This window comes from Rhinopithecus bieti, unplaced genomic scaffold (assembly GCF_001698545.2).
Source record: "Rhinopithecus bieti isolate Rb0 unplaced genomic scaffold, ASM169854v2 scaffold_2454, whole genome shotgun sequence".
Classification (NCBI taxonomy): domain Eukaryota; kingdom Metazoa; phylum Chordata; class Mammalia; order Primates; family Cercopithecidae; genus Rhinopithecus; species Rhinopithecus bieti.
This window is the reverse complement of record NW_016803843.1, coordinates 69,162-86,721: the sequence shown is the minus strand read 5'-3', so window position 1 is coordinate 86,721 and position 17,560 is coordinate 69,162. Positions and strand designations below refer to the sequence as shown.

Here is a 17,560-nt window from a genome sequence, read left to right as displayed (position 1 = left end):
CTGCAGGTTGTACAGAAAGCATGGTGCTGGCATCTGCTTCTGGTGAGGGCCTCAGGGAGCTTACAATCATGGTGGAAGGCTAAGTGGGGAGGGGGGTATATTACAAGGCTAGAGAGAGCAAGAGAGAGAGAAAAAGGAGATCCCAGACTCTTTTAAACAACCAGTTCTCATGTGAATTGAGTGAGTGAGAACTCTCTTATCACCAAGGAGATGATGCCAAACCGTTCATGAGGGATCCACTCAATGATCCAGTCACTTCCCACGTGGTTCCACCTCCAACATTGGGAATCACATTTCAACATGAGATTTGGAGAGGACAAACATCCAAACCATACCACTTGGTATTTAATTTTTTGTGGCTATTGTAAATGATTGCTTTCATGATTTCTTTTTCAGCTAGTTTGTTGTTATTGTATAGAAATGGTACTGATTCTCATATGTTGATTTTGTGTTCTGCAACCTTATTGAATTTATTGATCAGTTCTAAAAAGGTTTTTTTCAGTCATTTATTTGTTTCAAGGTGAAGACTGGGCTAAAGATGACCATTTTTCACCATGGTCTCCTGCATAGGTGGTCTAGTGCTTCACTTTGGAACTCAGGGGTACTTAAAAACAACAGTTGCTGTTCAGAGCCTTTGGACTTGAGCTAAAGGTGAGACTAAAAGTGTCCCATTTCAATAACCTATTTCACATTTTAGAATAAGGTTCTGAAATCATATTTGGGCAATATCAAAGTCTCACTTCAAACTGTCTAGAGTCAGGGAAAACCAGTGTGTGACAGAGAGGAGAGGTTGAGGACCATGAGCTCTTTAGGGAGGGTTCTCTCAGGGTAGCTACAGGGTGGAGGAAGATGCATTGCCTTCAGAGACATAAAGCTCCATTCTTGGGCCAGAGTTTTGAAGAAGGTTCAATATTTCCAGATAGAAGAGGTTTTATTGACTTGGCTCAGTGTGTGAATTCCTTTCTAGTCTCTTGAATCTGTTCTGTTCTGATTCAGAATCAGTTTGGCCAGTGCCCTGATCCAGAAAGCATATTCCCTACAAACTGCCCTGTGAAGACTACTCTTTCTTTAAGCTTTGACAGATCAGATGCAGACACCAGCCCTTTTTTGCCTCTCTTTTCAAAGAGTCATCAGATTTTAGTCTTTCTTCAAAAAAAAAAAAAAAGGGGGGGGTGGGGGGAGAGAGAGAGCTCATATTTCCCAAGTCATTTATACTCATCATGAACTATAGCCATCTGTGTATTAAATGCAAAGGGATGGATGGATATAACCACACAAGGCATCACATGTTCACAAACACACAATGAGGTGAATTAAGTAAATTCCCTGTTAGTTTTCTCTCCCAAAACCGTCTTCTCCCTCAATGTACTATGCACAGAGCCTCTCACGATGACCGATCACAGAACTTCAAAGCTAGACAGGGTCTGTAGACTATCTGCTGAGACCCGGCACAAGTGATTTTATCTTTCTGAGTCTCAGGTTCTTCCTCAACAAAATGGGATTCCAATATTTCCACCTAAACAATTATTGTCAAGATTAAGTATATGCTTAATTAAGATCAATCTGCTCATTTGCATTGAAGAAACTGAGATCTCAGCAAGGACAAAGAGATGTCAAAGGTTAGTGACTGTGATGGGGCCAAAAAAACCAATGTCTCCTGCATCCTAGTACATGCTCTGTAAGGCAAATGGAACCAGGCTGTCCTTAGACAGCCAGCAAACCTTTAAGACATGTGACTCATGATCCATACTAAGGATGACATCATTTCATTTATGATTATAAGTTTCCAATCCTCTGAAGAATGGTAGTCCTCTATCTCCAGGCATCAAGCTGAGAGGATTCTCCACAGCTCAGAAGATGAAGGACTGATCAAGATTCAAGAGGATTCCTCTAAGCTTCAAAGAAGCAGAATCATAAACCACCACCACCACAAGCTTCTGAAGTTAAATAAATAAATAAACAACTTAAGGTAGATAAATCACAAAAGCTGACCTGAAGTAAAAATTGTGCCTAGGTCTAGGCCTATTTTTTATTAGTGTTAACAGCAATTCCTCTGATGAAACCAAATTCTTGCATTATACCAGTGTTCTAGCCTCCATCTTGATCCTTGCCTCTTAAAAAAAAAAATCTGATATCATCTGGGTTGAACCATAGGATACTGCCAATATTAAACTATTATGGGGCTCTAAAAATAGCAATTTCATTTGGTTAAATATATAACATGTTAGTGTTTAAAGTGGTGCCTTTGCTTGTTAGATAATCTTTCTTTTTTACATAAAAGTATAACACATATTTACTGGAAATGTGAAAAATTAAGAACAAAATTAACATGTAATTCCACTAAATAATACAATTATTATTTTGCATGTTTTTCTCAGCATTTTGCAAGCATATTTAAAATATTTATAATTGTTAATAATATTCAAGCTTTTAATTATGCCTAAAAACTTCACTCCTAACTTGTTTCCTCATTTAGAAGAAGAAGAAACTGCACTGGATTACCTCTAAGGTTTCTTTTGCTTTTGTCTTTTTGTCTCTATGGCCAGATTAATTTGAGTACATTTTATATGATTAAAACACTCATTTCTAATAAAGATATTTTTATCTTTACTCCTATGGCTTATTGTTCATGCAGTACAACTATTTGCTTACAACTTTCAAAGTTCTAGGGAACATTCTGCAGGAAAAAAAGTTTAATGTGAGCTACCACTTGTGGCATCTGATCCAATTTAGAAAATTAAAATATTGATCAACCAAAATTGTTTTCACTCAGAACAAATAGTTGTATTAATTTCTTTGACATAAAATGCATATTTTTAAAAACATGGATGGCCTACATTACTGAAACAACTGTCCCCAAAATGTTAGAATCTGGGCCTACTTGAGAAGAAACCTGGGCCATTTTCAGTTTGTGTTACTGTTTCAAATTCACAAATTATTCTACACCCATTATCCCATGTCAAGCTTTGAAAGAATTTCACAACATCCATATCATTTCTCAATTTACAGAAGGAAATTCAGTACTCAAGGAAACAAAATGGACCTGCAGCATTTATAGGGAGCCACTTGTGTGCTAAGGATACAGGGAGTATGTGCGAGAGCTGCCTGCGGCGGGTGAGCCCTGGGGAAGCACCACTAGGTTAAAGAATAATGATTATTTCAACTTGGAAAGGAGTGCAGAGGGAGGACTTCACAAAGTCTTTCAATAGTTTAGTCAGTTTTTCTAAAAGTTTGTGATTGAGAGCTAATGAAAATAATGCAAAGGCCCTGGCTCATTGAAGGAGGCTAGGACCTGGACCTCAGCATTTTTATCAAACTTCCCAGGTGGTTCTGATTCATAGCAGAGAGAGAGAGAGAGAGAGAGAGAGAGAGAGAGAGAGAGAGAGCGCATAGATATCATACTAGCTCTTTGCTTATGTACTAAGGCAAGTAACTAAAGATTATAGCATGAAGCACTTGGATTAGATAAAAAAGCAAAAGCGGAAATGTAGGAAGACGTTCGTACCCATTGAAATGGCTTGCTTGGGAATAGTATAAAGCAGTGTGTTATCAGCATTACTTGAAAGGCTACTTAAAACACAAATGCAGACTTTGTAATTTACTAGGTCTGGGGTGAGGCCCTGGGATTTGCATTTGTAACAAGTTTCCAGGTGCTGCTGCTGCTGCTGCTAGTCCAGAAGCTACACCCCGAGACCATTGGTGTAGACAAGTGCGTTGGTTCTAAATCCTGGCTGCACACGAGAATCATCATCTGGGATGAGTTTTTAAATTATCACCGATGCTGGGGCCTCACCCACAAGAGATTCTAATATAATAGAATTTCAGTGGAGCCTGGGCATGGGTAGTTGTAAAGCCCCCACTCCAGGTGTTTCTAATATGCAGTCGGAGTTGCGAACCACTGGGGTTAAGGCTTCTAGAAGACTCGGGAAGGAGTCCAGAGCGGGAGAGTCACATTCAGTACTGGATTGTCAGGTTTAATCACATTTGTCTGAGTCTCTTTTCCCAGAGGCAGCTGACGCGGTGCACTAAACTACCTTTCTAACATCCTTTCCCCACGCAGAATTGTTATTCTGCCTGGGAGGCTTTTAAAATGCATCTCCATGTTAAACACTTAAAACAACAGTATCTAGAAGACAGTTGATTTTTCCTTTCAGCAATGCTGCCCTCTAGTGTTCTTAATTATTCAAATCATGTAAAAACCCACCTCAGCCATCGTCTTTCCTGTTAGTAAGCTAAACGAATTTTTCTCTGAAATAGAATAGAATTTTAATTCATGGCAACATGAATCTCCAGAACTGCAGCCTCTTGGTTCTCCTGCAATTTCTCCCTGCTTTTGATGTTGGAGCCTCCTTCCAGGACAAGAACTCACACAGTTCTCTTTTCCCAATTCCACCAAGCTTTTCTCTTCAGAGTCAAAAGCTAAACAGTGAGGAAAAAAACTACCAGCAACAAAAAGACCTGGCCATTGGAGTGCCTTGCAGAGGCTCTCCTCACGTTTTTCTCATTTCTCCTACACATTTCACGCCTCCTTGTACACTTGGTTCACGGTTTATTGAGACTAGAATTCATCAAACAGGTGCTCCCATGTCTTCCCATGATGAGTTCTACAAACCTCCCTGGGTCCCATCATCTTGACAGAAGTGTCCTTCCCACCTCTGGGGGCTCTGCCCCTCCTCCCTCTCCCTTTATCAAGTCTCCCTCCCTCTTCCTTCCCAGCCCCCAGTCCATTTCATCAATAACTCCCTCTTCCTAGGTCACTCCAAACGGCACACAGGCTTACTCTTAATGTCCTGTGACCCTGAATATCCCTTCAGCTCGTGTCCCATTTCTCTTCCAAACTTATTGAATGCATTGTCTTTAAGGTCTCTCCTTCTTCCACTCATTCTTCCACTGAGTGGCTCCAATGGCTCCAGCCTTGCTTGATCCCATCACATCACTGACACTGAAGCTGCTCTTCTCACGGTCTGCAGTGGTCTCCCTACATGTGACCAAAACCAGTGGATACTGTTTGGGGCTGTTCTGACCTGAATGTCTGTGGCATTCCACCCTGTGGACACAGCTCCCTCTTGAAGTGCCCTCTGTTCTTGCTCTGACACATTCCTGTGTGCCAGCTTCCTTCCTGCCCCTCTGGCTGGCCCCTCCTACCCAGCATCCTGCATGGGTCATGTCTCTAACCCCTGGGCTGGCCATCAGAACCTCTTCTCTTTTCTCTCTATAGACTTTCCTTACAAGGCTCATCCATTTTCATAAATTTAAATATAAACAGATTGGTAACTAATAAATGTATATACCACCTCCGACCCAGATTGTTCAGTGTCTTGTTTATCCAACTATTAAATATCCGCTCAACATCTCCCCTTTTGTATCTCACATGTATCTCCATTTTTCGCATGTCCAAAGAAGAACCCTTGATTTTTCTCCCAAACATGTTCCTCCTTGGGTCTCCCTTATCTCTGTAAACAACCAGATATCTGGGAAACAGCTTTAATTCCTCCCTTTCCCTCACCACACCCCGTCCATCTGTAAGTATTGTGGATTCTGCCTTCAACTTATATTTTGAATATATCCACCTCTCTCTATGTTTGCCACCACCACCCTATTACAAATTACCCTCATCTCCTGCCTAGAATACAGTAATACCTTCCTCAAGCTTTTCCTACTTCCTCCAGTCCTCCCTGTTACTAATGATTCTCCACAGCATAGAGACAGTGTTCTCAAATGCAAACTATATTCTACCATCCCCTTACCTGATAAAATGTTAATGGCTTCATTAAACCTTGAATAACATACAAATGACATGGTTTGCCCTCTGCCAACTTTATCTTGCACCCCTGTCCTCCTTCCCTCCCATTGCTGGGACTCGCTAAGCTCTGTCCTTCCTCAGGGCCTAGGCACATACTATACCATCTGCCTCGAATGCTCTTCCACTGTTCTTCATGTGGATGGCTCCTTTTTGCTTTTTTATGCCTAAACATGATTGCTCTTTAGTGAGACCTTCCTTACTCCACTAAATACGTTTTCTCTTTCATTTCCTGTCCCAGTCCCCTATGTTATTTTCTTTATAACACTTTACATTTTATAATGACTTACTTATTTACCTCTCCATCTCTCCCACTCAACTTGAAACTCTCTGAGTCCAGGAAGTTTGTGTCTGTTTTACTCACAGATGAACCCAGCAACCAGCACAGTGACTGGCAAATATTAAGCTTGTAATACCTGTGTGTTGTGTAACTGAATGAGTGCGCAAGAAGAGTCACAACTTCCACTCCATCTTCACTGCTCTTGTCAAGGACTCCCATGTGCCCAAGCCACCTGTCAGCACTCCGTACCTGTCTTACTTGATGGTGGAGAGAGAGTTAAGGGAGAGGCCAGGTCCAGTTTATTCACTGTTAACTTCTTCTATGTTTACCAGCATGTTTGATTCACCACAGTATCTCCAGCACCCAGGACAGCAGACACCTAATAGATACTGTTGATTGACTGAACTCCCAGCTCTGAATGACACAGGATGTGAAGGGAAAGGGAGCTGGTGCAGTGATGGAGACATCCAAAGAGAAAATTCATCTGGGGCGGAGATTCATATCATTGTTTTCAACTTTTAGAAATGTTTATCATAGGCACGTATCTCCATTTGTACAGTAAAAGAGAAGAAAAGCGGTTCCTTACACTTTTTCAATCATATGTTTTGTAAATGGAGAATGAACTTCATAGTTTTAGTTGCTGGGCAATAATTTGATATTCTAGAGTCTTTCTCCAAGAAAGAAAACGTTTGCTTGTAAAGCCGGCTTTTATCTCTGTTGGACACACAATGGTGAATGAAAGCATTCCCATCTTCCAAACAAAGAAATCAAGGGCGATTAAAAATAATTTACACAAGCCAAACAAGCAAAGAAGCTAAGACCCGGACTCTGGCCATTTCATTCAAATCCTGTTCCCTATCAATTTAGACAGTGCCTGCTCATGAGAAATAATAATAATAATAAAGAATACATCTACTGCAACTCTACTTTGAGACAAGGATTTGGTTCTTTTGAAGGGCATTTAACTGACTGGTATTACTGAGAAATAGAAAAGCCCAAGGCATGTGACCCTTTGAAAATGTCGAGTGACCTGGCATCCTGAGTGTTTAACTGACCTGCTTTGAGGAAGAAATCCAACCCTGTCTGTAAATTTTAACTACATTAAACCTGAGGGTCTCCACGCTCTCTTGTTCTGCAACACATCTGGCTGGTGCCAAGAGGATTTGCTCAGCTCCATCCTCTGGGGAAGGGATTAATTTTCCTGTTTAGGAAATGTGATGTTGAGCTGCATGAGGCTGATGAGCACACCGGGTGGGACCACGAACAGGCCCCAATGAAATCAATTATGTGGGTGTCTTAGGACAAAATTTGGTTCAAAGTGATCAAGGACAGGGTGTGTCATTGCAAGCTGTAAGCCACTGTGGCTTCAGCTGTTTGTTCAGCATTTAATATGTTTATCTTTCTGCTAAACACATTGTTGTTGAGTCACCTCTCTTAGAGACCCATTCTGTGTGCAATCATGCTCTGCAAGTCCAATATACAGAGACAAGCCTTTCACCCTCAATGACCTTACATTCTGCAAAGTCAAAGCAGATGCCTTCTCTTACTTCTCACTTTAGTGAGGAAGGTACCCAGGCTCTTAAAAAGGTGAATCATGTATTCTTTATTAGGCCAGGAATCATCAAGCAATAAAAGTAAAGGAAGAACTTTAAGTGGTCATTATATTTTCAATATAATTTAGTGTTGTTGCTGCAAATGGAAAATGGAATGTCAGTTTACCTAAAAGTACCATCAGCCTCCAAACCATCAATATTTCGTGTCAGACAATAATGTTGTCACCAATATTAGACTAATTTTATTAATCAAACAAATAACTGCATTAAGCTTCTAAGCTTTGGCTAGAGGGGCAAAAATCACATAACTTTGAAAAGTAGATGAATTCATGAAATGTTGTCTGTTTGACCTCCCATAGAAATTGTCCGAGCCATGACACATGTGATAAACCAAGGCATGGCGATGTACTGGGGCACCTCGAGGTGGAGTGCTATGGAGATCATGGTAATTTAATTTCTACTTTTAAATGGTTATTGAGTACCTTATTATTGCTTTTCAGATGCCATGCATAAATTGCAAGATCTTTTGCAAACTTTTCTCACAATCACTATGGTACTGGAATTCTAGAATCAATTCCATCATTATAGAGATGGATGTTGGAGCCGGAGCTCATCCATTCAGAATACAACAGAGAATACAGTGTTCTCTGGTGGCAAGAGGGCAAAGTGAATTTCACAGCTATTGAGATATATTAACAGGGTATTCTAGTTTTCTTATAAAAAAAACTGTATTAACTACACTGTTTATACCAAGCTAGTTACATATACTTTTATATGTTAATCTAAGTCTTATTTCTTTAGGAACTTAAAAATAGTTAAACTACATTTTCTTTATCATAGTGTATAATTCACACTTTGACTAATTTGCCCTGGACTTAACTCAATCCAAACCTTCCCAAAGAATTAATAAGGGTTTCCTACATTTCATATTGCCCTTAGTGAAATTGGTGGTGACAAATTTGCTTATTATTTGGCATCCTACATGTTTTTTGGTTTGTACTGATTTCACCAAAGTAAACATTTCTCATGCATACAAATTACAGCGAAGCCTCATTTCTCATCAGTATAAATTCAGTTGTAATCTCATTCCTCCCTAGGAAGCCTACTCTGTAGCAAGACAGTTCAATATGATCCCACCAGTCTGTGAACAAGCTGAGTACCATCTTTTCCAGAGAGAGAAAGTGGAGGTCCAGCTGCCAGAGCTCTACCACAAAATAGGTAATCTTCAAAATAAAAGCTACTGGGTATTTTTAACAAGAGAAAGATCACTGATTGAGGGCGGGAAGAAATAAAAACAGTGTTACTGAAATGCTTTCCTAAATGTCCCTAATTAACACAGACATTGTAAGAACCATGAATTCCAGAGATTGTAGCAGAATCAAAATGTAGCAGAATCTGCACCTAGTCTACAAGGTATCACTGATGAAAGCCAAGCAGAGTTGTAAATTGTGACTGGTGTTTCAGCTGTACTCAGCAGGTGTTCAAAAAATGCATACTAAATAGAGGGAACAACCAATGAATAAATTCATTTTTCATTGGTGCTTGCTCGAGTAAACAATGACTACCTTTCAAAAACATCGTGGATATATACATCTGTATCTACTACCCTAGCCCTGGCACTGAGTTAGAAATGGGAAATTCAACAACTAGTAAGTAGGGCACTATCACTTTGTGTAGATAGAACTAATGCCTTCAGAGAGAGGGGAAAAATATATATATAACATATACCCAGGAAATTTAGACATTAGGAAAAGAGGAATAAGCCACATTTTCAGGCTTACTTATCAAAAGTTTCCAGAGATAATTTTCTTCCTAAAAAATAGAGGTTCATATGAGCAGGAAAATTCTGGGAAAAGGAGATAAAGATAAAAATTCAACAACAATTGTTATTATTGCTTTCACTTATTGAGTGCTTACTGTGTACCAGGTGTGTGCTCCTGCTGTGTACCAGGCACTATGTTAGGCACTCAATGGACAACAAAAATTCATGGATGAGACACATTTTTCAGGCTTTCTTATATGCGCTCCCAAGAACTGACAGTCCATGTTTAATTGGTTGATGAAAGAATGAAACACAATTTGTAAGCTCCTAAATTGTAATGGAAAAAATGCATGCCGATATTGACTCATTTATCTGGACAGCTTTTCCCTACAACCTACCAAATTCTATTTAAACACCACTGCCCCACTCCCCCAACTTTTGATCCCAATTTGCACAAGTAACTTTCTCAGTTTTTTCTTCTGTAGGGGTTGGCGCAATGACGTGGTCTCCACTTGCCTGTGGAATCATCTCAGGAAAATACGGAAATGGGGTGCCTGAAAGTTCCAGGGCTTCACTGAAGGTATTTTTCTCAATGTCTAGAAAAAAGCCTGGGGGTAGGAAGGAGGGAAGATTGATAAGAACAGCTCTGCAACAGCCTAGGGCTTCCCAGCTCAGGCAGACTGTGGTGTCCGGGCCAGTGGCCTCTGGCAGGTTCCCCTGAGCCTTCTGGAAGTCTTGGCTCCTGGCCATGTATCAGTCAGCCCTTCATAATCTGCCTGCCTCGAATATTCTCTTCCTCTGGGGACTGGGGAAAAAGTGCCCAATGACCTGATTGGGCTTGCAGGGCTCAAATTCCTACATTGTTATTTATTCATATATTAAAGAAAACATTCCGGGCCGGGCGCGGTGGCTAAAGCCTGTAATCCCAGCACTTTGGGAGGCCGAGACGCGGCCCAGATCAGCGAGGTCGAGGACGATCGAGACCATCCTGGCTACACGGTTGAAACCTGTCTCTACTAAAAAATACAAAAAACTAGCCGCGCCTGGCGGGGCCTGTAGTCCCAGCCTACTCGCGGAGGCTGAGGCAGGAGAATGGCCCGGTAAACCCGGGAGGCGCGAGCTTGGCAGTGAGCCTGTTGATCCGGCCCACTGCACTCCAGCCCTGGGTGACAGAGCCAGACTCCGGTCTCAAAAAAAAAAAAAAAAAAAAAAAAGAAAGAAAACATTCCATCATTTGAAACTGATAAAATGTAAAATCCCTTTTCTATATAAGAGGGTTCTTATATTATTTCCTTTTCTTGACAAAATAAAATGTAAGCCATAGAGGCTTAATCCATATGAGGCCAACAGTTGTAGCTGAGTATGTTTGACACTTTTTAGTCTGTGTTGGGGGCAGTGGGTTAGAAGGGGAGACTTCAGGAGACGGATACATAGCAAAGCTTCTATCACTTAAAGCAGTTTAAATTCTGCTCTGAAGCAAAAAGATATTCAAGATCATCGACACAAAATTACCTCCATTCAGGACATCTTGATGACTAATTTATTGGAGAGTACTCCAAACATCTCTCCTTATTAATAACAACATGCCTGTTTTTAAAAACTTGAAAGAATGTGTAATAACATTAGAATCACAAATTACTCTGTATTGTCAAGGGAGAGAAAATACAGGCATTTAAAGAAATCAGATAAACCAGAGTCCTTCTAGGAGGAAGTATAAGCCTTACGCAACCTCTTGCCTCCATCAGTGCTAAATTATTGGGAAAGCAGCTCAAGTCAAGTCTGAACCACCAATCCTTTAATCACTGTGGCTGTGGCCACCATGAGCTTCCCTAATCAGAATATTTTCAAGGCTCTAGGCCTTTGACTTTCCTTTCTGTCTGTAACAGTTGAGCTTTGCTCGTTTGTTCTCTAAAATAATACAACATAAATATCTCCTAAAGCAAGATGACATGGTCCTATTTCTAGTTTTGTATTATTACAAAAAACAATTATCCCAGAATATTAAATAAGGTCTCTCTTCTGAAAATTAAAGATTGTTCTGAAACAAGTCTAAACAAGTCAGCAAAGACTAAAAGCATCTTAGGAAAGAAGGTGTAAAAAGAGGAAGGCAAGAAGGGAGTGAAGAAGGAAGGAATGGAAGAAGGAAAGCACCGATAAGTACAATTTTACTGAATACCTACTATGTGCCAAGCACTGAGCTAAGTGTTTTCATTCAACAACTTTTATTCTCACAAACAGAATGGATACAGGTGACTTTTGGTCAGTTGAGCTAAGCATGGTGTCACATGTTCTTTCAGGGGCTTGCTGACAAATCCCAAGCATTTCTATATAGGCTGAGTGTTTGTTCTCACAATAACCTGCTGAGAGGCAGACCCTTTTCAGATGCAGAAACTAAAACACGAAGACCTTAAATAACAATCCAAGACCATAAACTCTTAACAGAAAATGCTGATATTAGAACCCAGGTCTCCTGGCTTTCAGTTAATTATCTCCCTCAAAGACATCTTTATTTCTCTTTAAACCCAGGTTTTTAAGGGAGAAAGAAGTAGCTGTGCTGTATTTGGAGTGCATGATTGTCTAACCTTCATCACTGAGAAAAGCTTGCAAACAGCTGAAAAGCTTTCACAAATTCACTAGTGAAAGGAAAAGAAAAAAAAAAAGAAAGAGTAACAAATGTTTGAAGGTGGCTAAGCCCAAAAGCAGCTTGGGAAATATTTCTATTGCTGACTTTTATAAAGTCAACTCTGTATCTACTGGAACATCCTTAACAATAAACATTAAGAGCTCTCAACAGATGAAAGGTGGCTGATCGCAAAGTATGCTTCTTTAGAGCTCTGCAGACTCTCAAGGCTCTGCATTATCAACCTGAGTGCTTTTGGAGTAATGTATGTGCACTTAGGAAAGCCACTTGAGTATAGTTACCAGAGCAAAAAAATAAAAAATAAAAAGTAAAGGAGGCAAGTATCAGAGCAACCTTAGGAGTGAATGAGGATACCATGAAAGAGAGAAAGAGAAAGAGAAAAGGAAGGAGGGAGGGAGAGAAGGAAGGAAGGAAGGGAGGGAGGGAGGGAGGGAGGAAGGAAGGAAGGAAGGAAGGAAGGAAGGAAGGAAGGAAGGAAGGAAGGAAGGAAGAAGGAAGGAAGGAAGGAAGGTTAGTTAAATTAAAAGATAGATATCTGGGCAAGTAGATAAATAAATTGGTAACATTCATCTCACCCTAAAAGAGAATAAGTAGTTTGTGTTTCACATTGGCTATTATTATACTGATAAGATGAAGATGTTAATATTTTGCATCTGTTGTAATATTGAACTGCAGTTGAAGGATAAATTAAATCAGCATAAAAAATACCTATCTAGGGCTCTTTTAGAAGGTAATACTACTTTTTCTGGATTTTCTGGGCCCCTCATCTGGCCCCACTACTCTAACAATGATTTCTAAATTTGTGTTATCAGCTCTGACTTCATTGCTGAACTGCACAGCACTCCTTCTTTGTGTCTATTAGACATCTCCAAGTAGAAGTCCCATGGGCATCAGTCATGCCTAATGGAATCTATCCTCACCCCCAGAACCTGCCATTCCTTCTTGCTTAACAGTGCCTCCACCCATCCATCTGGTTATCTTGGTCAGAAGCCAAGGCATTATCTCAGACTGCCTCCTTTCCTTCCTTATTCCTGTTCAACAAGGCACCAAATCCTCCAGACTCTATCTTGACTCTAAGATCCATCTTGTGCACAGCCCTTGTTTAGATCTTCATCATTTCTTGTCAGATTTACTATAGTAGCCTCCCATCTGGCCTCTGATTTTCTTCCCTTTCCTCAACAACCCACCATTGTGACCACTTAATCTTTTTAAAATATTAATCTGACCATATCATAACTCTGCTTAAAATCCTCTAATGATTTCCCAATCATTGCTTATAGGACAAAGCCATAACTCCGCAATAAAGCATCAAGGAAACTCCCTTGGGATCTAGTTGAGCCTATTTTTTCATTTGTGTCTCCCATATCATACTACTTCATTTTCCATGCAAATGCACTGTATTCTCCTTTGCCTCCCAGAAATGTCCTTCTTTTCATCCTCCTGTGGAACCCCTTCTTATTGTTAAAGGCAAAGCTTGGTTGTCTTCTTCTCTATGAAGACTGTCCTAACTTTACAAAACTGAGCTATTTGTACCTTCTCTATTATTCCACAAATGCTTCTTACAGAGTCTTCTAATTCTCTGGTTGCAAGTAACAAAACTCAATGAAAACTAATCTGATCAGAGAATGGGGACTCTATTGGTTCACAAAGACATCCTTGGGAAGTATGGAGTGGCCTCAGCAATTACTCCATCCATGAACTTGTACATTGTCAGGATTTTTCATCTTCTCTATTTCTCTCTGCTTGTGGGTGTCATTTTCTTATACTACAAATGGGTCTCCTCCATGAGGCCAGGAGCAGGAAAACTGGTGTTTGCAGGTTTGCATTTATAAAGGCATGTAACCTAAGATAAAAGCGATCTTTCATTTACCAACTTCAGTCCAGAGAAGACTGGCCAAGCTTAGGTCATGTGCCACCCTGTGAGATCAATGACAGTGGCTAAAAGGATAAGGTACTATGCTCAGCTCAGGTTATGCACCACTTTGTCATGGCATTTTCCATTAGAAGGCAGTAAAGACATAGCTTGTAAGGAAATCATTGACAGGAGTGGAACCCCAACAAAAAAACACTTCCCATGTTACTAAGTAATGATTTGTGAATACATCTAGGACAGAAACTGAAACTTTCTCATCTGACTCATCACAGAGCCTGATGAGTACATAAGAGGTACTTAAGTCTTTGTTAATTTGATGAGCCATAACCAAATCAATAAAGTCTGATCAAGACACCAGGTGTACAGCTTTTAAAAAGAAATAAATAGTGCAATAAAATGTATTGGCAGCTCCTCCCTGTTCTTGGCAAAATGCTTTCTAGAAAAATTATAGGCCAGGTGTGGTGGCTCATATCTGTAATCCTAGCACTTTGGGAGGTGGAGGTGGGCAGATCGCTTGAGCCGAGGAGTTTGAGACCAGCCTGGGCAAAATGGCAAAATCCTATCTCTACAGAAATACAAAAAATTAGCTAGATATCATGCTCACCTGTAGTCCCAAATACTCAGGAGGCTGAGGTGAGAGGATCACCTGAGCCTGGGAGGTCAAGGCTGCAGTGAGCTGAGATCATGCCACTTCCCTCCAACCTGAGCAGTACAGTGAGATCCTTTCTAAAAAAAAAAAAAAAAAAATTACAAAAGTATGTACCCCTCTGTCAAAGAAAAATAAGAAGCATGCACACCTTGATGAAACAAAGTTGGGGAAGAGAGGTGGTCCAAGTATGTCAAGTGCTCACATAAAGAAACAAAGCATATTATACATTATGGCAAAATTTCAGAAGGCAAGTTTTCAGCTCTAGCATTTTACCTAGAGATCTCAACCTCAATAGTGACTTTGCTTTTGTTTTGAGTCAAAGCCTTTGATGTTTAAGTAGAAATAGCGATCTTGGGTGTTAAATTATTCTAGACAGTGTTCAGAACTGAAATGTGACTGATTCTGTCCATGGCTCCAGTTTCAGCCTGAGTTCAATCCAAGATTAACTAACAACTAATTCGGGATTTGGGGCAAGTCTCACAGACTGTTCTCACCCCAATATCAATACCTATGAAATAGGGACTTATAAAATCATCATAGCATTGGGAGAGAGCAAAGAAATAGGCTAAGAGAAAATTTAGAGTTTTGTAACGTACATAAAACTAATAGCCAACCAATCTGTGGAGAAAAGCTCATTCAATTGTCCCATTGACAAATATTTACTGAGTGTACTCAGACTTTGTGCTGGGTGCTGAGGATACAGGGATGAATGGGACAGTCTCAACCTTCAAGGAGTAGCTCCAGGCCTTGTGAGAGGGACAGACATATGAAGGGGTGAATTATGAAATAATATGGAATCCACAAGCCCTGTGGAGTCCCACAGGACTGCTGACAGAGTCACACTGCGTTGGGGAGGAGGTGTCATGATCAATCTGAAAAATGGGAAGTGATTTATTTTGACCCCACAGAACTCTGGTTTCTCTGACTCCTCCCTGACCACCATATTAGCTGAGCCCCTCCTCCTTGCCAGCTACAAGTGTCAGAACTGGAGATGCTGACATGAACAACAAGCCATCCCTGGCTTCTTCCACCTGCTAGGTTTAGAAAAACCAACAAGTAATCAAATCATTGCAGTGCAGTGGGATGATAGAATAGGGTTGGATGAGGAGATTTCACCTTTTGATTCATGGATTACTGCCCAGTAAGCAAGCTGGGTTTATTACTGCCGCAAGCACACCCACCTCCAACCTTCCTACAAAACACACTTGTTTGTTTCCATATTTAATTAATATTTTAATTAAGCCTCATATCCTATCTCGACTAACACGTTCTCATTCGTAAAGCAGTTAAAGCTGTTTTTTTCCAACACACTTTTGTTTCCTTTGGTATGAGGAAAGCAGTATAAAAACTATGCATCTACTTTTTAAAAACCCTAATCTGCTTGTATTTCCATAGGCTAAAGCAACAATGAGATTTATGGTGTTAAAGGTGGAGAGATAGGGACTCAATAAATAATTGCTTGATTTTTACCTTTTAATTTGTTTTACTTTTGGAAATCTGTCTCTGAAAATGGTGCGTGTGTATGTGTGTGTAACACACATACATACACACACACACATACATAGAACTTGTAACCCAATCCTAAAGAAGAGAATGCACTGAATACAAGATTTCAAAAATGGAAAAGTTACAAAAGATTGATAAATCAACCACTCTTTACATGCATGGTATATACTGAAACTCAGAAATGCTAATACTAATAAGAAGCAATTGTTCAAAAAGCAGTTGGCTATTAGTTTTCAATCTTTGTTAGTCTGTTTGAATACATTCAGAGATATTGGTCCCCTGAAAGATGTTATGAAACTATAGTGAGGATAGGTGATGTTTTTCCCAGGGAGGACACCAAAAGTAAGTTCAGGGACTCTCTGACGTAGACAGCACTGGCCCAGGAAGTCTGCCCAGTCCCCAGGCAGTGTCCATTGTTCACAATGTCCACCTCATCACCACTGCCACCAACTGTCATCTCTGGAGAGATGCTTCAGGCCATTCTTCTTTTTGAAGGAGCTGAGGCTTCCCAGAGCTAAGGCTGGGAAAACTTTAGCCATCTCCCCAACCAGGCTACCAAGTTAGGAGCCAGCCCATAAGCCTTTGAGATTTAGGAGGCAAAACGGGCAGCTTGCCCTTCTCCTTTTCTCATCGGCAAAATAACTCAAAAAATCACAATAAAACATAGTATGGTTACCCTTTTCTTTGGAAATATTGTCTTAGAATGATGAAAAAAATGCTCAAAAAACAAAAGCCAGTAGCCTATTGAAATCACGTGGGTGCCGTGTCCATGGCCCACTGCCTGTTGCAGAGCATTCTGCAGCCTCTGGGAAGATAAAGATCTGCGATGGCGATTATGTCGCAAATACACAAGAGAGAGAAAGTCCACATTGCCACACAGTGTGATGATTTTCAATTATTTTCCCTAAAACAGACTAACACTCTTACAAATATTCTTTTCCTCTGGGTGTTGCTGCTTAGTGCTCGCTTTATGTAGAAGAGTCTGTTGTTCCCTTTCTCAAAGTAAGAGCAGAGCCTTCTGGAAAGTAGGGCATTGAGAAGTTCTAAAATATTTTTCTCTTTATATTGAGGAAATTAGGTTCATTTTGTAGTCTATAGATCAGGGTCAGTTTCTTCTCATTGGCTTTAAAGAATAGTTTCCTGTTTTGTGTTTCTTTACTTTTTTAAGTTTCAATAGTCATACAATAGGTAATAACATTTGCAAAGTCTTTATCCACTTTAAAATTTTAAAAATCTACTCGGTATCTATCAGTTATGCCATGTCTGCTTCTAGGAAGAAGCTGCAGAAGCTAACAACAAAGCCCTATTTTAAAAAGAATAAGAGATTAGCAGTGAACTGAAGGCAAGGGGGAGAAAAATAGTCAAACAAAAATGTAAAATGATGGTTTTCTTTGAGCAGAAAGCTTGGCACCCAGTTTTCTTGATAAAAAGGAGACATAATAGATCTTGGTAAAACGTAATGATTTTTTTTTTTTTTTTTTTTTTTTTTTTTTTTT

General features: G+C 40.1%; 1 protein-coding gene across 4 annotated transcripts in view; it reads left to right on the top strand.

The window, feature by feature from the left end:
- KCNAB1 (potassium voltage-gated channel subfamily A regulatory beta subunit 1) overlaps positions 1–17,560 on the top strand; it is a 430,095-nt gene that overhangs the window by 392,760 nt on the left and 19,775 nt on the right. For 3 of the 4 annotated variants that reach the window (XM_017855014.1, XM_017855023.1, XM_017855037.1), the window contains exons 9-11: positions 7,993–8,078; positions 8,731–8,851; positions 9,881–9,975. In XM_017855014.1, coding sequence (XP_017710503.1) covers positions 7,993–8,078; positions 8,731–8,851; positions 9,881–9,975 — 302 coding nt within the window. Of the gene's footprint in view, positions 1–7,992; positions 8,079–8,730; positions 8,852–9,865; positions 9,976–17,560 lie in introns of all 4 variants that reach the window. The other variant, XM_017855032.1, reaches the window with a different exon arrangement.